The following is a 19,025-nucleotide window of genomic DNA, read 5'->3' on the forward strand; positions in this document are numbered from 1 at the left end:
GTGCCCCAGTACCTGACGTACAAGCACACTGTGGTGGAGGGCACATGTCCAGCTGCCCTGCACAGCAAAATGCAGTACAGAAAGAATAAGTATCCTACAAAAAGAAAAATAATTATGGGTTTTGCTATGGTTATATTCAAAAGTGTGTGTAAAACTTCTTTTTTTCGCAGGTTGCAATGGTCCTGGCTCAAACCTTCACCATCTGATGTATGCACCAAAAATCGCAGCCCCCAAGTAGGCACATCCTCGGCACCCCACAAAGCCACCCCTGCCACAACTGCACCTGGCCGTGCTGTGCCGTTCATGGCCAAGCCCCCTAGCTTAACGGGAGAGAATGGCTTCCACTTCCCTCAGGCGATCATCTTCCCCAGCCCGTCTCCCTCGGGCGAGGACAGTGCAGCCTTCGACACCCCTGGGGGCACGCCGCTGAGCAATGGCACGGGGTGCTGCGGCACCCCCAGCCCCGCCGAGTCCTGCGCCCAGCCCCTCTGCGAGGCCAGGGACAGCACCCGGTTTGGTGAGGGGATTAAATATGTCTCGACTGATGGAAAGGAGCTGGCGTGTGGCTGGGGGGGGTTTACGCCTGGCTGCTTGCAGCTCTTCAACACCTCCAAGGGCGTCTTGTTCTTCCTCTGCGTGGCCTCCTTCCTGCAAGGCATGACGGTGAATGGCTTCATCAACACGGTCATCACCTCCATCGAGCGCCGCTTCGACCTCCGCAGCTACCAGAGCGGGCTGATCGCCAGCTCCTACGACATCGCGGCCTGCCTCTGCCTCACCTTTGTCAGCTATTTCGGGGGGAACGGCCACAAGCCGCGGTGGCTGGGCTGGGGTGTGATGGTGATGGGCCTGGGCTCCTTGGTCTTCGCCCTGCCCCACTTCACCACGGGCCTGTACAAGGTGCACTCATCGGCCGATGTGGGTGTCTGCGCGGCGAACCAGAGCCAGTCGTGCGCCCCAGCCACCTCCAGCCTCTCCAGCTACAGGTTCGTCTTCATGCTGGGGCAGTTCCTGCACGGGATGGGAGCCACGCCGCTCTACACACTCGGCGTCACCTATTTAGATGAGAATGTCAAGACCAACTACTCCCCTGTGTACATTGGTGAGTGGCCTCGGGGGGTAGGAGGGGGACCCAGCCCATCTGCCTTGGCACCGACGAGGCAGCCCTGAGCGCTTTTCCGAGAGTTCCTCCAAGCCTTTTGTTCCTGATGACAGACAAGATGATAATCGGAGAGAAGCAGCAGCAGCTGTTTGGGAGGTTTTGATGATTTTTTTTTCCCCCCTTGCAGTTATTGGCAGGCAGGGCCTGCAAGTGCAGCTGGGCATTTTCGCTCCTGCAGGCCAGGAGGTGTCTCTGTCCCCAGCATGGGAGTCAGCTGGGGACAGCCCTCTGGTGTGTGCATGGCACCAACTTTAAGCTTAGTGCGGCCAAAGACCATGAGGCCGTACCCTGTCGATGCGAGGCGGTGCCCCATTAGTGCCATAGCACAGGAGGGATGTTTGCTCAGATGCTGCTGGTGCAAAGTACGGCACAGCTTCACTGAGAGGTTGGGGCTCAGTTCACCCGTCTGCTCCAGCCTACTTGGTGAAACTGGTGACAGGACTGACCTTTCCCCACCAGGGGAAGGCCCATCCTGCAGCCCTGGCCTTTGGTCACCTGTATGGTTATATCAGAAGGCTGCAGGGAGAGGAGGCAGGGACAGGGCTGGGATTGATAAGCCAGTGAACTTTCCATGGCAGCAAACCACAATAAATGGCAGTGCTGCAACACATCATGTAGAGGTTGTGCATTGTCAGTGCCAAGGCAGCGCCTCTGCTCATTGCAACAGCAGTGAGGATGTGACGGCAGGGTCAGATGCACCCCTGGTAAATAAGAAAACAGTAACCACATGGATAGGTTTTGTCCCCTGAGCCAGTTTTGTGTACCCCATGCTATAAACATTCCCTGGTTGGATGCAGAAGTTTCTCTGGGGCACAAGAGGGAGATTAAACTTGCCGCAGCTCTCTGGCTTTGTGTCTCTCACAGCTAGAGCCAGCCACGCACGGTATTTTCCACCTCGGTGTCCTTTTGAACCTCAGGAGATACCAAAAGTCACTCCGTGGTGGTCTGTGTGTACCTGGAGTTGAAGTCATGGGCATTAGAGCTCCCCATCAGCAGCACATCCACAGAAGTGCTGCAGGTTCTCTAACACGGCTTGTTTTCCCTTTCAGCTGTTTTCTACACTGCTGCAATCCTTGGGCCTGCAGCGGGTTATCTGGTAGGAGGAATGTTTCTAAATATTTATACTGAAATACACAGAGAGTAAGTTGTTAAAAAATAATCTTGTTCCTTTTCCTTAATGCTGTATGTTTCCTTTGGGGTTAAAAAAAAAAAATAAAAATCCAGAAAAACGACCTGGTGGCTGGGTGGAAACGTGCCTGCCATGTTCAGTAACGTTTCTGCAGGGGGGCCGAGGCTGGAATGATTGCTTGCATTAATGTTGTCACTGGAAGAAATTTGTTCACAAACCTGTCAGCCTAAATCCTTCCTCATGCTGCACTGCCTGCTCTAATGAGGCCAGGAGCAGCAGGTGAATTTTTTGAATGAGTTCCCTGATCAGGCACCGCTGCCAGCACTGCTGCTTTTCCTCACAGTTATCCAGCCACAACTCCTGGTCCCTCCTCGCTTTTTAGTGTTTCTAATTTATTGTATCCCCTGTTACCTTACAGGCTTTTTGGCAGATGAACGGGATAAAAGGGGGGAGCGGGTTTCTTGGGAAGGAATGGGTTATTTCCTCCAGCTTTCTCACAGAAAGGGTGGCTCTGGGATGGAGCAAGGATCACAGCCACCCCCAAAGCACAAATGAAATGGGAAGAGGTGAACATGCAAGCTAGAGATTAAAAGAGAATTAAACGATGTAGTTTCCTCGGCTCATTAAGTGCTGTGCTCTCAAGTAAGGAGGCAGTGTGTGCTGTGGCAGGATGGATGGTGGGAGAGGTGGTTTCCTTCACTGATGTCCCCCCCCCGTGTCCTCCAGGCCCTGCCAGCTTTAGTGAGAGCAGTGCCCGACTTTCCCCCTCCGTTTCAAACCACCGCCTCTCTCCCTTGTGTCGTTTTGGGTTTGTGTCTTACAGGACTGACATCTCCCCAGAAAACACGCTGTGGGTGGGGGCATGGTGGATCGGCTTCCTGGGGGCCGGAGCAGCCTCACTCCTCATCTCCATCCCCATCCTGGGCTACCCCCAGCGCCTCCCAGGTACATGGCACCACGAGGCTGGAGCTGTGCTTGCATCCTCCTATAGCTGGAGACACCAGGGCAGTGGTGGGGAACAAGTTTCCAGTGTTAAAATTGTAATTAAAATATTATTTGCACCCCTTGGTTCTCCAGCTGCTTATTTCCCTGCTCTTCTCTTGGAGCCAAGCAGCTGGGGATGGTGGAGAGTGTTGTGTTGTTTTTGCCTCCTGCAAATTCCCTGTTTTGGTAGCATCTCACGTGCTCTTTGTTTCTATTTCCCTCTTGTTTGCAGGATCCCAGCGCTATATTGTTATGAGGGTGTCGGAGGCTCATCAGCTGAAGGATGGGAGCCACAAAAAAGCATCAGATCCAGACTTTGGGAAAACAGTTAAAGATCTACCTCGGTGAGAAAAATGCCCCAGGAGGGATGTTCAGGGAGACAGATCCTTTGGATAGAGGTGGTCAGCTCCTCTCAGGTTCAAACTGGGCAAATGGGTGAAGTAGAAACCATGCTGGGGATGATTTGGGAGACCAGGGGTGAGGGTCCAGTCCTGTCTCCAGTTTGCAGAAGGTCATGGCCATGTGTGAACCACATGAGGGCACGTGCAATGCACTGAATTTAACCAAGAGTGGCTCAGTGCCAGTCTTCAGGTGATGTGAAATGTACCAGCACTGCCATTTCATTCTCTCAGTGGCATTATTTCATATTTCATTTCTTCCTGTCTGCTCATGTCTGGCTTCACCTGTCCCAGCTGGGCATTGTGCAATGTCTGCTCTGCGCTTTCCTTCCTTTCCTCTGTTGTCGTCTCATGTTAGACTCTTGTTTTGTTTTTTTAATGAGAAAAGAGAGGAAACAAAAACAAAACAAAACAAAAAACTCCTATTGCTCCATTCCAAATTCAGGGAACACAATATCCTTCACAGTAGTTTTCAGTTCCTGTTCTGTTTTATCCTTCATTCCCCCCCTACTTTTTTTTTTTTTTTTTTTTTTTTGGTGTGTGTGTGTGTTTTTGCATCTTCCAGCCCCGTTTTTGTGTTCCTACTCTTACCTCCCCTGCATGGCAGTGGTACAGCAGTGCACGTAATCCCGGGGCCGCTGCTTGGCCCCATTGCGTGGGCGAGCACACTTGCACCTGCCTTGGTGCTCGGTGCAGGAGTGCTCAGCTGCCGTCCATCCCTGGAGTGTCAGCTCATGGAGCAAGGAGGAGTTAGAAAACATAGGGGACGTCATGAGTGGTTTACCAGGGGTTAAGGCAGCTTTGTGAAGAATATTACATTGAACAGATTTCAATTCTGTTATTAAATGACATTCTTGACTGGGTGCCATTTGCCGAGGTCACGACTTACTCTACACACGGAAATTAAATTCAAACCTGCATTTAAATGATAATGAGGTTATGACTAAAACCAACACAAACTGTGCAGCAGAGAGGAATGAAGTTCAGTGTTTTATGCTTCTCTTGCTTATCTTGAACAAAACTCCCCCTATTTCTCAGTGAAAGCAGTCTCAGTGAAAGCAATAGGTAGAGGTGTCCTGCTCTGGGAGCATCTTCCTTTGCCTCTTGTTCCTGAGGAATGGGTACTGAAGGCAGGCAGCTCTGCTCACCTCAGGCCATTCAGATCAGTCCAGATTTTAGTGTGGTTGTCATTGTTTTAAAACATCAGAAAGTTCTTCCCTTTTGAAAGCAAAAACCCAGCAGACTCCTGGCTTCCCTGGTTTTGATTATTAAAGGGAAGTGCCTTCAAGGCTGGCTGTTCCAGAGACTTGCATTAAAGAGGAGACCGCATCTGTGTGCAGCTCTCGGGTACGTGTGGAGAGCAAGGCCAAGGGACAACACTGTTGCTTTTGTTTCCATGAGGGATCTACACTTTTCCTCACAGTACGGACAGTAAGAGTCCCCCAAAGATAAGCAGAAATGCTGATAAATAAAATACTATTCCATGCTATCAGCTCTTTTCTAAGAGAGCTTACTGAGTTACTGTTTTCACAGTGCTACCTAAAAGCAGGAGTGTACAGGAATGCAGCCCAGACAGCTTAAGCCTCTGCCCTGAAGAGATTTCTGTCTTAATTCTTGGGTTGAAAAGGCCTGATAAAATAGCATTTTCCTTCCTCTGCTTCCATATGATTTCTCACATGAAATATCCTCTGATGTCAGTGCAGGCTCAAAGAAAAGACACGTAGAGCTGTGCAAAAACAGGACAGGAGGCTTGCTCCTTACTAGCTGCACGTTTGATCTGCCAAGCCCACATCTTCGGGAAAAAAATACAATGGTCAATACTTCATTTGTCCCTCTCGGATTACTTGGCAGGGTGGGGCTGTTGTGTGTGTCACAGCTTTACTACAGTTTGTGTGTGTTGTGAGGGGAGGATGTTTTGCATTCCTCCAGGACGGGAATACTGCCTTCCATTCCCTTGGTGGTGGTTACAGCAGGTGTCATTTTTGCATGCTGAAAAAAATCCCCATTCATGGGCTGCAAGATTGCACAAGTAGCCATCTGTCACTATTGACTCGTTAGCACGTAGCACTGCGCTGTTACAGCCTGGCAGCCTCTTGTCCTGGGCATGCAAGTGTTCCTCAGACAAGCTCCCAGCTTCCTCAGTAGGACTATTAAAAGAGGAAAAAGTGCCCACGTGTGCCTGTGTGAGTAAAGGCTTGTAGGATAAGGCTTTTAGATGTGGTAGGATTCCTCTCCTGGCAATGCTGAGCTCCCCGAAATCCCTTTGGCTGCAAGAACCGAGGACAGCCAAGACTTCTGGAGAGTTATGTGGTTTCTGGGTGTGATTAAAGTCCTGCTGGCAGCAATGAAAAGATCTGTGTTGACTTGAGGTTTTATACGCGTTAGCTTCTCACAACTACATCTTCAGTCTGCAAACAAGGAATGACACATGCCCTTACTATTAGTGCTGAAAGTTGTTCCTCTGCATTTTCCTACCTGCAGCCTTTGTCTGACAAACACAAAGTAATGCTAGTGCCAGGAACAACTCTTCTCTTTTCTCTTGAACTGGGAGAGGTGAAGGCATTGTAAGATTTCAACATTAGTCACAAGGCCCACAAGGACTGTTTCCTAGCTAAGAGATTAGGCTTCGTTCTTCCAAGTTGAAAAGACTGTTCCTGGAAAATAGGTTAGTAAATTAAGCTAATCCCAACAGCTAGACAATGGTTATTATAAAGCCCTCTGAAATCAAAGTGTAAGAATCTGTGGTATTTCTGTCTTTCAAGCTCTTTGTTCTTTTGCTATAATGAAGTTGTCTGCTTCACATGGCTAAAATCACTCTAAATTCCTGGTGTATCTGATGCTGAGCCTCACACTCTCACATTTCATCATAATTCAGTAGATTTTTCTTCTTTTTCACATTTCTGCCCAAGCTGTAGCTGTTGACTGTCAGTGCCTTTCAATTCAATGAGCCATCCCACTGTGTCCCAGTTGCTTCTGTCACTGCAGGACATGCCAGGCCCCAAAATAGTGATTTTCTATAGGTCCAGGCTAAACCTAGGGGAACCTACGTGGCAGAATTTCAAACTTGTTACAAAATGCTCCCTGCAAAGCAGTGTCAGCCCTCTTAGTCCAATATCCGAGATAGTGGGAGATAATTGGGACCATCCCTTGTGCCTGAGGGCATTTCTGTGTCTCGGAGATGCAATTGTTGCTGGATCATCTTTCTGCATATAAATGACACATGGCATTTTTTCAGGAATATCTATTGCTCTTTCCTAAATCCCAGTGGGTCAAAAATAAAATGTATTTGCTTAACTTACATGTTAATCTACATGTAAAACTATGCTTAGGTTGCGGGAGAAAGATTAATTTCTGTTTTCCAGTGGGATATCAGGTATATTGGAGGTGCTTCCTCCATACAGAAAGGCTTGCTTGGTATTTCCCATAAGCTGCAAAACATCCATGGTTATAAGTGGTAGTTATTCTCATGAGAACATGGGTGCACGTGAGGAGCATGTGTACATGTATATAACACAACTTTGTTCCTTGCTCTTGACTGTTTGAGTCAAGAATCCCATTTTAAGTGCCATCAGGAACAAATACAACCTTGGAATGACTGAGATTTGGTGACAAATAGAGTCCTTCCACTTAGGAATGGAAGATACTTGAACACACCTGAAACTGAAATGTGCCACAGTGACTCAATCCCAGTATATTTATCCTTCCCAGATCAGTACTGCTGCTTCTGAAGAACCCCACCTTCATCTTCCTCTGCTTAGCGGGAGCAACTGAAGCCACGCTCATTGCTGGGATGTCCACCTTTGGACCCAAGTTCCTGGAGTCTCAGTTCAGTTTAAGTGCCTCTGAAGCTGCTACCCTTTTTGGTAAGGAAACCTGGTTTTGCAACATTTTTTGCTGTTCTCCTACGAATACAAGAGGACTGTAGCTCATGTAGAATGAGACAAACCTGCGTTGCTGTTCATTTACAGAAACGTTATCATCCTCAGCTATTAGATAGTCAGGATCGTTTCCTATCAGCACATCTGTACCGAATGTGTTTTCAGAACTCCATCTACATACATCAGTAAGAAATGTGTTGCTCCTGCAGCCATCTGTTACCCTCTAGAGGAAAGGAAAATAACTGTAGTCTGTTCCTTCTTGGGCATTACCAGAAAACATGATAACAACTTCGAACAAGAAATGTCTGAATTGCAGACACTTTGTCAATGGGAAGAGCCTCACTTAATTCTCATGTCCCAGACTTAAAAAGTTTAATCTGAGTTCTGTGGGGTCCAACAGGCATTAATACTCATGATATGCTCCTAAAACAATCTGCTTTGAGATCTCTGGGGAGAAGAAATTGCCCAACCAGGTTCATGCCATGTTACCTGGCTGCTGTGGAGGACCACCTATTGAAGCAGAGTCCACTGAACTCCTACCAAAAAGCAACACAGCAACCAAAGGGTTATTCTCATGCAGATACACTGCACTTCATGTATTCAGACACAGAAACTCCTTGCTGTTGTTTCTAACCTTTTTCTTTTTTTTTTTTTTCTCTCCCTTTTTCAGGTTATCTGGTTGTGCCGGCTGGAGGGGGAGGCACGTTCCTGGGAGGATTCCTTGTGAATAAATTTAAACTCCGCTGCTCAGGAATCATCAAATTGTGTTTGCTTTGCACATTGACAAGTCTGATGGCTATTTTCGTTTTTTTCATTCGTTGCCCTAATGTGCCGATGGCAGGAGTAACCCATGCATACACAGAAAGGTAATAACGATGATCCCATGTCTTGTACTGCAATAAGGGTAACTACAAATACATGGTGCTGATGTTGGACATCTGTTAGTGCTGGAGATGGAAGATAATGTCCAGTCAGTCTTACAGGAAGGTGATGAAGGTGAGAGCCATGTCCCCAGAATGCAGATGCCTGATTTTTTTTGTTTAATAGAGTTTATGGAAAAGGCTCCTGCTGGAAGGGATCATCACCAAGTGTGTGTCACTCCACTCTCCAGCTGCCTTCACAGGGTCCTCCTCTGTCCAGTGGCTGTACAAATATTGGGGGTTACTCATTTAGACTAAAAGTGGGGATCTCCTATCCAAATGGAGAAGTGTCCCCATGAGCTGGTCATTTAAACATCCTTTGTAGCTCAAGGCACAATTTCTGTTTCATGGTTAAAAGTAGGTGAGCTGAGCTGAGACCTTTCCCAAGCCTGGCATTGTACTCTCTGGGGATCCTGTGCATCTCCTACCATCCCCTCTTCTCCTTCTCTTACTCTTCCACATTTCCTTTGGAAAACCATTCAGGGGCTCCCCAGTGACTACTCCTGTGTTTCCTCTAGTGTTCTGTCTGGTGGCTGCGTTAACTTGACAGCACCGTGCAACGCCGCGTGTGGCTGCCTGCGGGAGACCTACAGCCCTGTCTGCGGAAGCAATAACCTTACGTATTATTCTCCTTGCCACGCCGGGTGTGAAAGAGTGTCTGAGAAACTCAGGAATGGCAAGAAGGTACGTCCCAAAGCACCATGCATTAACAACACAGTGGCATCTTATATCAAGTGGTTTGGCTGGCTCTGAAAAAGCATCTGCAGGTCTGGCCTTTGGTGCAAGTTGGTGACAACCTGCAGCAGGTGTAGGATGCTTTCAGGCACCACCTGGGAGGAGGGTAGAAAGTACACTGAGGCCACGCTCAAAGTGCTCCCCTCAAAGTGCCCAACTTTGATTTTGCCTCATTCTGGGTCAAACTGCACTGAAATGCATAGGATATCACCAAGGCAGGCTCAGGAACTCAGTCGGCACCTGATTCTTGTGCCAGTGCTTATGGGGCTTCTTTTGGGTCTTCAGTGCATATGATGCACCTCCTCATCCTTCCAGCATGCTGCTCATAGACACAGGCAAAGGCTCAAATGGGTAATGATGACATACGGTGCTCAAGGGCTGCCTGGCAAAGTTCGTTTCTCTTATTTAATAATCTGTTTTGAAACGTGTGTGTCAAGAATGCAGCTGGATTTCTGCTTCACTCTGCTCGGGGAGAAAAAACAGCTGTTTTCTGCCCTCTTTGAATTTATTTCTTTTTAAAGCCCAGCTCCGACTGTCACTGCTCTTCCTAGCAAACAACTCACCAGCATTTCTTTCCCAGGTCTATAAGGAGTGTAGCTGTATTGAGAAAAATACCTTCCCTGGTGAGGCAGAGGCAGGCAAATGCACCTCCTCTTGTGAGAAAAGGACCCTGCTCCTCTTCTTCATGTTCATAGTGATCCTCTTCACCTTCCTGAGCAGCATTCCTGCCCTGACTGCGACTCTGCGGTAAGCACAGGGTCCTCTGCAAGAAGCCCCAAATACCTCCATCTCCTTTTTATCCCAGGGCTCGAGCCCTAGGGAAAGTGCAACAGGAACCACCAGCCTGGAAAGAGAGGGACTAATTCCCTTCACTGTCTAGCTGGGAGAGCAAATCTTATCAGTGGCAGCTCTTTCCTCTGACATCAGGCATGGGTGTGTGTGTGTCCCTCAGTTTGCAGCATCAAGGGTGGACATTGCACTGGGACAAAGCTTGGCATGCAGGGAGGTGCTGTGCAGCCTGGCAGCGCTGCTGAACATCCCCTTCTTCTTCCCCAGGTGTGTCCCTGACAGGCAAAGGTCATTTGCACTCGGGATCCAGTGGATCGTCGTACGAACACTAGGTATAGTACAAAGTGACTTTGTGTGTCCTCATGCTCTGCTGGCTGTGCAGAGCATGCACCACAGTGTTTTACCTAAGAACAAAACAAGTTGGGTTGGAAGAGAAGGGGGCAGGACGCGGGATGGTGAAAGGAGGATGCTTTCCCTTGTTTGCAAGAAAAAAATCTAATTCTGTTTGCATAGAGTTTGAAAAATGAATGAAGGGTTGTGTAACATGGCGCAGATGGGGCAGAGGAGCAATATCCTGACAACAAGTCCTAATTATAAGAAAAAAGGGGCGTTGAAGCCCCTGTGTATGTCTTTTGGTGCTTGTGCAGTAAACAGGCCAGAGTCAAAAGACAACACGCTGGACTCTCAGTGTTTTTTTAAATTCAGCATGGTTTGGGTGCCTTGTTGCTCTGGGCACAGCTCTGGATTTTGCAGGGTGGCTTTGCTTAATCACGGTAACCCCAGTGCCTGATGCGTTCCTGCAAGTGTAGTCCCAAAGCATCTTGCGAGTGCATAGGTCCTGCCCTAACTGCAGGTCTGCTTTGTCTTCCCGCAGGAAGCGTCCCCGGCCCCATTGCCTTTGGGTCGATGATCGATAAATCCTGCCTGCTCTGGCAGGACCAGTGCGGCGAGCAAGGCTCTTGCTACGTTTACGAGAACTCAGCCATGAGCCTCTACACCCTGATCACTGGGCTGGTCTACAAGGTGAGGCTGGTGTTTCGCTCTTCAATCAAGCAGTTCTTTAGGAGGCAGCAGTTTGCACTGGGAGACAGTTTTACAAACTCGTGTTATGCCGATCTGCCTCCTCCAAACCCAAATTAGACCTTAAGACATGAAATGTTCTCAGTGAGGGCAAAAGCTCCATTTGCTTCTTGCCAGGTAATGGTGCTCCAGGCACCATCATTCTCTTAAAATCCCATTACTTTCCAGGCTTACAGCTTCTGTTACACTGTAAGAAAAATCCCCTCTTCTCCCAACAGTTACTGAAGTGATTTTTGCTTGAAATGGAATAAAATGTAAGACGACAGTGTGTTAGTGAGAGTGAGCAATGTCATTGCAGGCCAGCTGTAAATAACCGTTCCCTGATCACCACTAGAAAATACGAGACCTTAGCTGTGCGTTTCCTATTTATTAGCTGGAAACCATCATTTTAACCGCTCCCAGACAGGCACTTGATGTAGAGAGCTGTGTTTAGCAGTTACCATGAAAAAGAGGTTTCTAAAATCCTTCACACTCTCTAAAGCGCTGCTGGTTCCCACTTGCTTTGCTGGTTTACACCTGCTGACAACTGGACACTTGTTTTGGGGCAGAACAGGGAGTAATGGGGTGTCTTGGTGTCTGCAGGTGCTTGGGACAACTTTCTTTATGGTCGCCTGTGTGCTGTACAAACCACCGCCAGCAGAATCAGCTCAGGGCAGCTCGGACACATCTGAAAATGGCAACAGTGACCTCCAGGAAACCAAACCTTCTCTTCCTGCAGCAGAGGATATATGAAGCTATACGCATGCCAGTGACTTTCTCAGTGTCAAAATATAAAAAGAAGACATTATACAGTCCCTAGGTTTTTTATTATTATTTAATTATTAGTAATGTTCTCACTTTTTTTTTTTTTTAGTTTAAGAGAAATAATTTAATCAATCACTGGTGTGCTTGCTATTTTCTTAACAGCAGAAGCACATTCAAAGTTGTGTGCTGATGTCATATGCAGTTATTTAATTTTATTTAAAGAAAGGGCTACCGTAGCTTTATTCCATGTCTGTGACACGCAAGGACCACGTTCTCCATGAGTGGAAATAGGCACCAATAACTCCAATGGAGTGCGTGGGGTTTAAGCCACCGGAGGATCTGTTCCCTCATATCTCAATGATAAAGCCAACTGTAGCAAAACTTCTGTTGAGACCTTCCAAGCCTGCAAAGACACCTGCTGTCCTGCAATCTGCATTGCAAAGAGGGCAACTGGCCCTTGAACTCCTGTATGCAAAGCAGACAGCCCAGGCAGTGTTGTCTTCCTTCCCACGACACACAGCATTGCTCGTCATTCATGCCGGCGCTCTCCAGCCCTTTTGTTCAGGAGCAGAGCATCTAATTATGCAAGTTCATATTCCTGTGCCATGGGAGATAGGTTTGGGGTGAGATTTGTCTAGTAAATGCATCAGTACACTACAGGCAGCAGTCCCCGAGAGCTGCTGAGCACTGTACTTTGCTGCCTAGTTTCCTCGCAGAGTTTACACCATGGTGACACCTCATTTTTTGTTGTGTTGTTTAACGGTGATGCCTTTTATAATGTCCTGTGCAAAACTTGAACTCATTTCTTGCTGTTGTTTGTTGGATGCGGGAGGACGTGAGATACGGATCTATGCAATGCTTCTCTTCAGTTGCTCTGTAAAGATGCTGGTTTTGGCTACGTGTGAGAAGTCAGAATGAATTTATTTTTTCTCTAGACTGTGAACCTAGGGGAGAGCTTGCCATAATGTCAGCCTGCTTTGTGGAAAGGGGATGCTGACTTGTTTCCAGGCCAGTGCTTGCAAGTAGAGAGGGCAGTGTTCCCCAAGTGGCTTGTAAGCGTGCACTTGCAGTATTGACCAGGGGTTAAGGGTGGAATTTCAGCATCCAGCAGGTGGTTGTCCTGCTTCCCTCACGGCCCCACCAGGAGAGAGGGGTGCCCAGCTGCCTGTACTCGCACAGCCACGAGGTCCAGGCACAGCCCCAGGGTGATAAAGTCTGGGCAGGGCTGTGGCCAGCCCCGGCAGTCCTACATTGAATCAAACACATTCACAGGAACAGGGTGTGTGTTACTGAGCTGCAAAGCTGGCAAACACCTTGTGCCAGGTGCTACTTAGAATTATTTGTATATTTTGTGTATTTATGCTTTCCTAAGCAGACACGGAATGGGCATTTGTTTCCTTTGGCTGCTTAAGCATTGGCAGCTGGTGCAGTTTCATGAGCAAGGGCCCCGCAAGCACTGCATGCAGGAGAGCCCTGCTGTCCTGGAGGGGCAGAATTAGACCTCGTGGATGCAGGAATTGACCCCGACACCATCCGAACACCAAAGGCTTCTTCACAACCCAGCCTGGTCTTTGTGCCACCTGCAAACATGAGCCTGTCTCCAGTCCTTGCCCAGAGATTGCCCTTCCCAGCTTACAGATGTTTGGGGTACAAGCAGGGATCTCAAAAGGGGAACATGCATGAATGTATTTTGGGAACATATTTTATGTATGATGTATTTATGGAAGGTAGATTTTTTTTTTAATATATAAATATATATATTGGTATGGTGATGTAATTCTTATGTTTATAAAATGAGGTTTATCTGAATGTGTTATTTCCAGAGCAAAAGGAAACTTTGGGGTGTTTATTTTGGTGGTGTAGGACTGGTGACTGATGGATTTAAGTAGTAACAAGGTGCTCCCATTCCATAAGCAGGCTCTGTATGTGTACAGCTAATTTAAAACAGAATATTTGAGAATGTGTTTCCCAGTCTCAAATAAAGTACTATATTGCTATAAAAAGCACAAAAATGCAATGAGTATTTCACAGGGTGCCTGTGTGTGTTTTCCATCAGCCATCCTGCTAACATGCGGCAGGGCCACATCCTGGGGGTCTGGGCTTTGCTGCACATCATCACGGTGTCCCCAAGGGTCTGCAATCCACCAGGGAGGAGAGCTAGGATTTGGGGTTGTGCTCAAATAGCAGTGCTCACAGAGCACTCGTGGCTGCGGGAGCTGCAGCAGCACTGCCCGACAGGGGGGACAGCAGGTGCCAAGGAGACCCTGTGGCTTTGTGTCTCATACCGATGTACCCTCACCTCCTCAAGGGGGACTATTGCTTTTGAAGGCAAAATGAGTTTTTTGGTTGGTGAGGAAGAAGAATGAAGAGGAAAAGGTGCGGCCCGCATCCATCACCGGAGTGACCCCCTCAAAGCCACCCAGATTCTCCCAGAAATGCGCGATGCAAATGAGGTCAAAGTCCTGCGTCCTGTACGGTTTGCTCAAGGAGTGACTCATGCTGATCGAGAACACAAACAAACAGCGGTCGGTATTGAGGAAAAGCCACGGGGAATTAAAACAAATGAGTGCGCACAAAGGAGCCCAAGCAGGAAGAGCTGCCTGGCGCTTGTTGGAGACACAGCCCAAGGCAGTCACTGAGCCTTTTTCTCCAGCCAAGTTTGTTGAGTTTCCTGGAGGAAAGAAACCTCGGGGTGCCGCTAGATGGCAATGGAGACAGCAGCACGGCCGGGTTTGCTTCAGCATCAGAAATCAGAGCTATGTCCAGGGGATGGATCTGCTAGGTATCATTTGTAAGCAGAAAGTGATTTAGCACGTGAGGGTGCAAACAGAGCAGCGGTATTATTTTTATGGAAGTGGATTCGTTTGCATTCGAAGCCTAAATAATAAATGCCCAAATTCCCTTGTCTTTCCTGCAAGTTTTAATCTTGTTCTGCAAGCAACAGTTTTAAAAGGTGAAAATGAGTTCATTTTGCTCCCTTGGGAATGGGGCACTGAGTTTATCTTCTAGCTGGGGAACCTCAATCCAGTGTCCTAGAAGACTAAATCTCATGTTAACTTAAGAATATCAGTTGTGCCAAATCTCACCTCCTTCATTACCAAGGAACACCCTGCTAGTTAATAGACAGTCCTGAGTCCTCCTAAAAGTGCATGCAATGGGATAGCTCCACCGAAATCCCTCATAACAGACCTACCCTCCTAGTAAGGGTGAAGCAAGGCTACTATAAAATGAATATACTTCAGTGAAACGCTAATTCACTAGTAACTATAGAAACTGTAGCTCTAGACATGAATGTTCGACATACTAATCTGCCCTGGTCCGAACTAATATGAAAAATGTGGTCTCTTACTATTCCAGCACCTGGTTAAAAATGCAAAATCTGTTCTGAGAGGGGCTTTGGAAACCCATGAAAGCACAGAAGAAGCCTTCCACCTCAGCAGAGGTATGAATTAAAAATCATGAGCTCTCAGACCTTACGGCATCACAGATAAAATCTTCTGAGTACTTAAATCAGGTCACCTAAGCAACATCAATGAAAAACACATTTAGCAGGAAGACTAAACTACCTGTGATCACTGCTTGCCTTCATTCTTAAGGACGGGGACAAATCTGTGACTTTTTGCTGCTGGTGAGTACAGGGCAGATTCTCAGCTGATGTAGGTCACTGTAATTGTCCTTCAGTGTCTACATCTGGATCTGATGCAGCAGGGGGAGGAGTGCTGAGTGTGTTCCTCACAGACTGAGCATCTAAAAGCTCAGGGGTAAGAGTAGAGCAGGAGTTGAGGGCAGCCTGGCCAGCTCTGCACGCAGGTGAGACTTCTGCAACATGGCTCAGCCTGCACTGGGGGGAGTGGTGGGTTTGCTGACAGATGTGGGAAATACAGGCTAATTGTTGTGTTTATTCTGGAAAAAAAAAATGAAGAAGGGAAAAAAAAAAAAAAAAAAAAAGCACTAGGGCCTAGCTTGATGCACCGAAAAGGCCATACTTTTGCTGTCATCTTTTCTACCAAGCTCCTGACCTTCTGTGATCTCCCAGCTAATGGCAATTAACTTCCTTCACTGAGCAATGAGTCTGTGGCAGCTAAAGTACAGGCTGCGGTGCTCACTGCTTGCAGGACCCGCTGGAAGCAGCAGCCAGGCAAGGCGGTTCAGTCCGTGCCCTTCTGCCCTCGCAGGCTGATAGCTGCCATTACCTGGAAATGCGGAGAATGACACCGAAACATTGAGACCCTTAGCAAAAGACAGTCGGGTGCTGTTAAGCTTGCATCTTTTTGTGTTGTTTGGGATCATTTAGGGGGTTTCTGTCTAAGTCTCTCTGTAAACACCTCCTGCTCCCCATGCAGAGCTGCTCCCCTGGAGCAGGGACCGGCCCTAAGGCTGCATGGGGTGCAGGCAAGGAGCCAGCATCTCCTGAGAAGCAGCCAAAATTGCCAAAGAAACCCAGCCTGGGGCTTGCTGGTGCATGGTTAATCTTTGTTTGACAACACGTTAAAACACTATTTCCTCTTTTCTTTGTGTGATAATCCACAATTCTCAAGCAGCAGTTGGGGAGGTTATTTGGTTTGATGCAATTGTTTTAACACCACACTTGGATCTGCTGTAAGAATACTCCCTCGTTAAAACAGTGCAGCATTTCCTTCGTTTCCTCTCTTCTCCGGGGAGCCAGGCACTAAGCAGTGTGTTACCTGCATTTGAGTAAATCAGATAACTGGAAGAAAATTGATGAAAACTCCGGAGAGTTTATCTGTGTTTTTCATGAATCCCACACTTTGCAGGTCACTACTGTTCTGGACCTGTGAGTGTTTCCAGCCTCTTATCTGCTTCACCTCTTGCCCTGAATCAAATGATGCTCTTCTTCTAGAGATAAGCCTCATCTCATTTTTCATAGCCCTGTTATTATCATTACCTTGGAGATCTCAGTAGTGCTGCCTGGGAATCCTGCTAGCACTCAATAAGCAAGAGAGCACCTGGGCCTCCCCAAGACTTACCTAAAGGACGTGATCCAGCCCTGGGGGTCCCTGCAAAAAACAGAAACTTTCCCAGATCCCCTGACCACAGCAGGACCTGGCTGTCCCAGCCCCATCCTCCTGCCTTGCCCAGCTGCTCCCAGCTGCGTGGGTACTCAGGAAAACCTCTCCCCACAGAGCACCCAGAGCCAGATGGGTGGTACTCCTCAGGAGGCACGAGCTGGATGGCTTCAAGGGGGAAAAGAAACGTCTGTGCTCGTGTTTTGCTAATCTAATTAGGCAAAAAAAACATCATTAATGCTCTGCGTGTCTAATTGATTAACATTCCCACTAAGCACAAGGTTGCTCTCATTAGCAGGGCTTCGTTGTCTGTGAACGCCGCTTTGCCTGAAGTTGCAAATATGTTGTGTTATCCAGAAGGCATGTCTTGTTTCTGCCTTTATAAAACACTTAGCATTTTTACCTGATTCTTAGTGATGAAGGGAACAGGAGGAGGTAGGAGAAAAGCCCTACATATGGAACAAGCAAAGAGTCTTGGAAAGTGTGGGTTTGCTACTTCTTGTGTCTCATTAGCAGTAAAAGAGAGTGAGATTTTTTTTTCCTATCCCATAATAACTGTAAATTTTCCCTTCTGCATGGGAAAAAAAAATAAAATCTTTGAAGATTTAATGAGCTGAAAACCTGGAAACACACAACTCATTTTTACCAAAATTAATCACTTTTCTGCATTTTTTTTTCAGTTTTATATATATATTTTAGCTGTTGATAAGACATTAAATGTGAGAATGTGAGATTTATTGTTTGCTGAAGTCTAAGACACTGGTGCCTGCAGAGCCGCCCTGCCCTCCTCTATGCTGGGCAAGCAGGGGTATTCCCAAGGCATGACTCATCTCGGGCAAAGGCTGGCATCAGAATTAATTTCTGCCTTAGGTTGACATGACCAGTGTCCCAGGAATGCTCTTACGCATTCATTTATTTATTTTACTATGTATGAAGATGACTGGTTCAGATGCAGATTTGCATAACATCACAGAGGTGTTATTTTGATTTGAAATGCTCCCAGACATTTCACAGTGCTGTCCAGTGCCTGCTCCGCTTTGGAGTGCAGAGCACTGATCCCATCCCATCCCATCCCATCCCATCCCATGGATTATTTGGAGCCATCTCTGCCTTGCACGTGCCTGCTCCCTGCTCACAGCTGAGCTGCTACTAGGGCAGACTGTTATCAGACAGATTAATCAGACTGATGCCATCGCTGCCTGATAATAAACCCAGCTTTCCTTATGTGATTTCTTTTCCCTCCTCATTTTCCCAGGCAGAGGGGAGCTGGCCAGTCCCCAACTGCTCCTCGCTGCCAGCACCGTGCTGGCCCCTGCCTCTCCTGGGGCCACGTTATTTGGTGAACTCCAAATAAGAAACTGCCCAGCTCCAGGACTGTGCAAATAAAAGCCCAGAGAGAAGCCAGCAATGGGAGAAGCCCCATAACTGAGCACAGGCGCTGCCTTCACAGTCTGAGCATCATGTTTAGGTTCATCACCGGGAATGGTGGCAAATCCCATATGAGTGTGGGTCACACTGGGACAGTGACAAGGAAGCAGCACAGGGGCTGTGTGCTGCAAGTTCCTCTTGCAGCCAGGCCCTCTTCAGGATGTGAGAAATGGGTTTGTTCCTCAGGAATGTACGCTGAGAAGGATTTGCAAAGCAGAGTAATTCAATCAGTTGAGTTGTATGCTCACTTCCTGCGTAATTGCTGTTGAATTTTGTTTGTGTTTCATTGAGGAAAAAGAGTTCCTCCAAGACATATTTGCAAATAATTGTATTTACAGAATTATTTTTGCATTCATCAGCTCTAAGGGGAAGCAGTGGGAAAGGCACCAGGGCTTGGTACATTCTGATCTGACTCACAGATAAACTGCTCAATGGATCCATTTCCTAGACCGCTGCTATTTTAGTTTGACATTTGTTTATTTTTTTGCTTTCATTTTGCACATTTCCTCTTCGGCACCCGCCTTGCTGGCATCACCGGCACTGTTCATTGCTGTGGGACAGAGGAACCAAGGGCTCAATGGGTTAAAGAGAGACCCTGCTGCAAGCTACCCCATCCCAGGAGGCAGCTGCATGGGCATTGAGGTTTCCTTTTTATTTTTTGGACACCTTGCTTCCAACGTGATGGAGCTGCTACAGATTTGGGGGTTCCTGCCTGCATCGATGTCAGCTTTGGTTTTTAAAAAAACCCCGT

General features: G+C 47.5%; 1 protein-coding gene across 1 annotated transcript; it reads left to right on the forward strand.

The window, feature by feature from the left end:
* Positions 1 to 303: 303 nt before the first annotated feature.
* SLCO4A1 (solute carrier organic anion transporter family member 4A1) lies at positions 304 to 11,807 on the forward strand (the record flags this gene model as incomplete). The annotated part of the gene is made up of 11 exons (XM_084296648.1): positions 304 to 1,102; positions 2,212 to 2,302; positions 3,115 to 3,236; positions 3,508 to 3,619; positions 7,382 to 7,536; positions 8,222 to 8,417; positions 8,990 to 9,155; positions 9,787 to 9,953; positions 10,263 to 10,327; positions 10,870 to 11,018; positions 11,658 to 11,807. The coding sequence occupies 11 exons, from the start codon at positions 304 to 306 to the stop codon at positions 11,805 to 11,807; spliced, it is 2,172 nt and encodes a 723-aa protein (XP_084152774.1).
* Positions 11,808 to 19,025: the final 7,218 nt, after the last annotated feature.

This window comes from Netta rufina (genome assembly GCF_964035555.1).
Source record: "Netta rufina genome assembly, chromosome: 16".
NCBI classification, from domain to species: domain Eukaryota; kingdom Metazoa; phylum Chordata; class Aves; order Anseriformes; family Anatidae; genus Netta; species Netta rufina.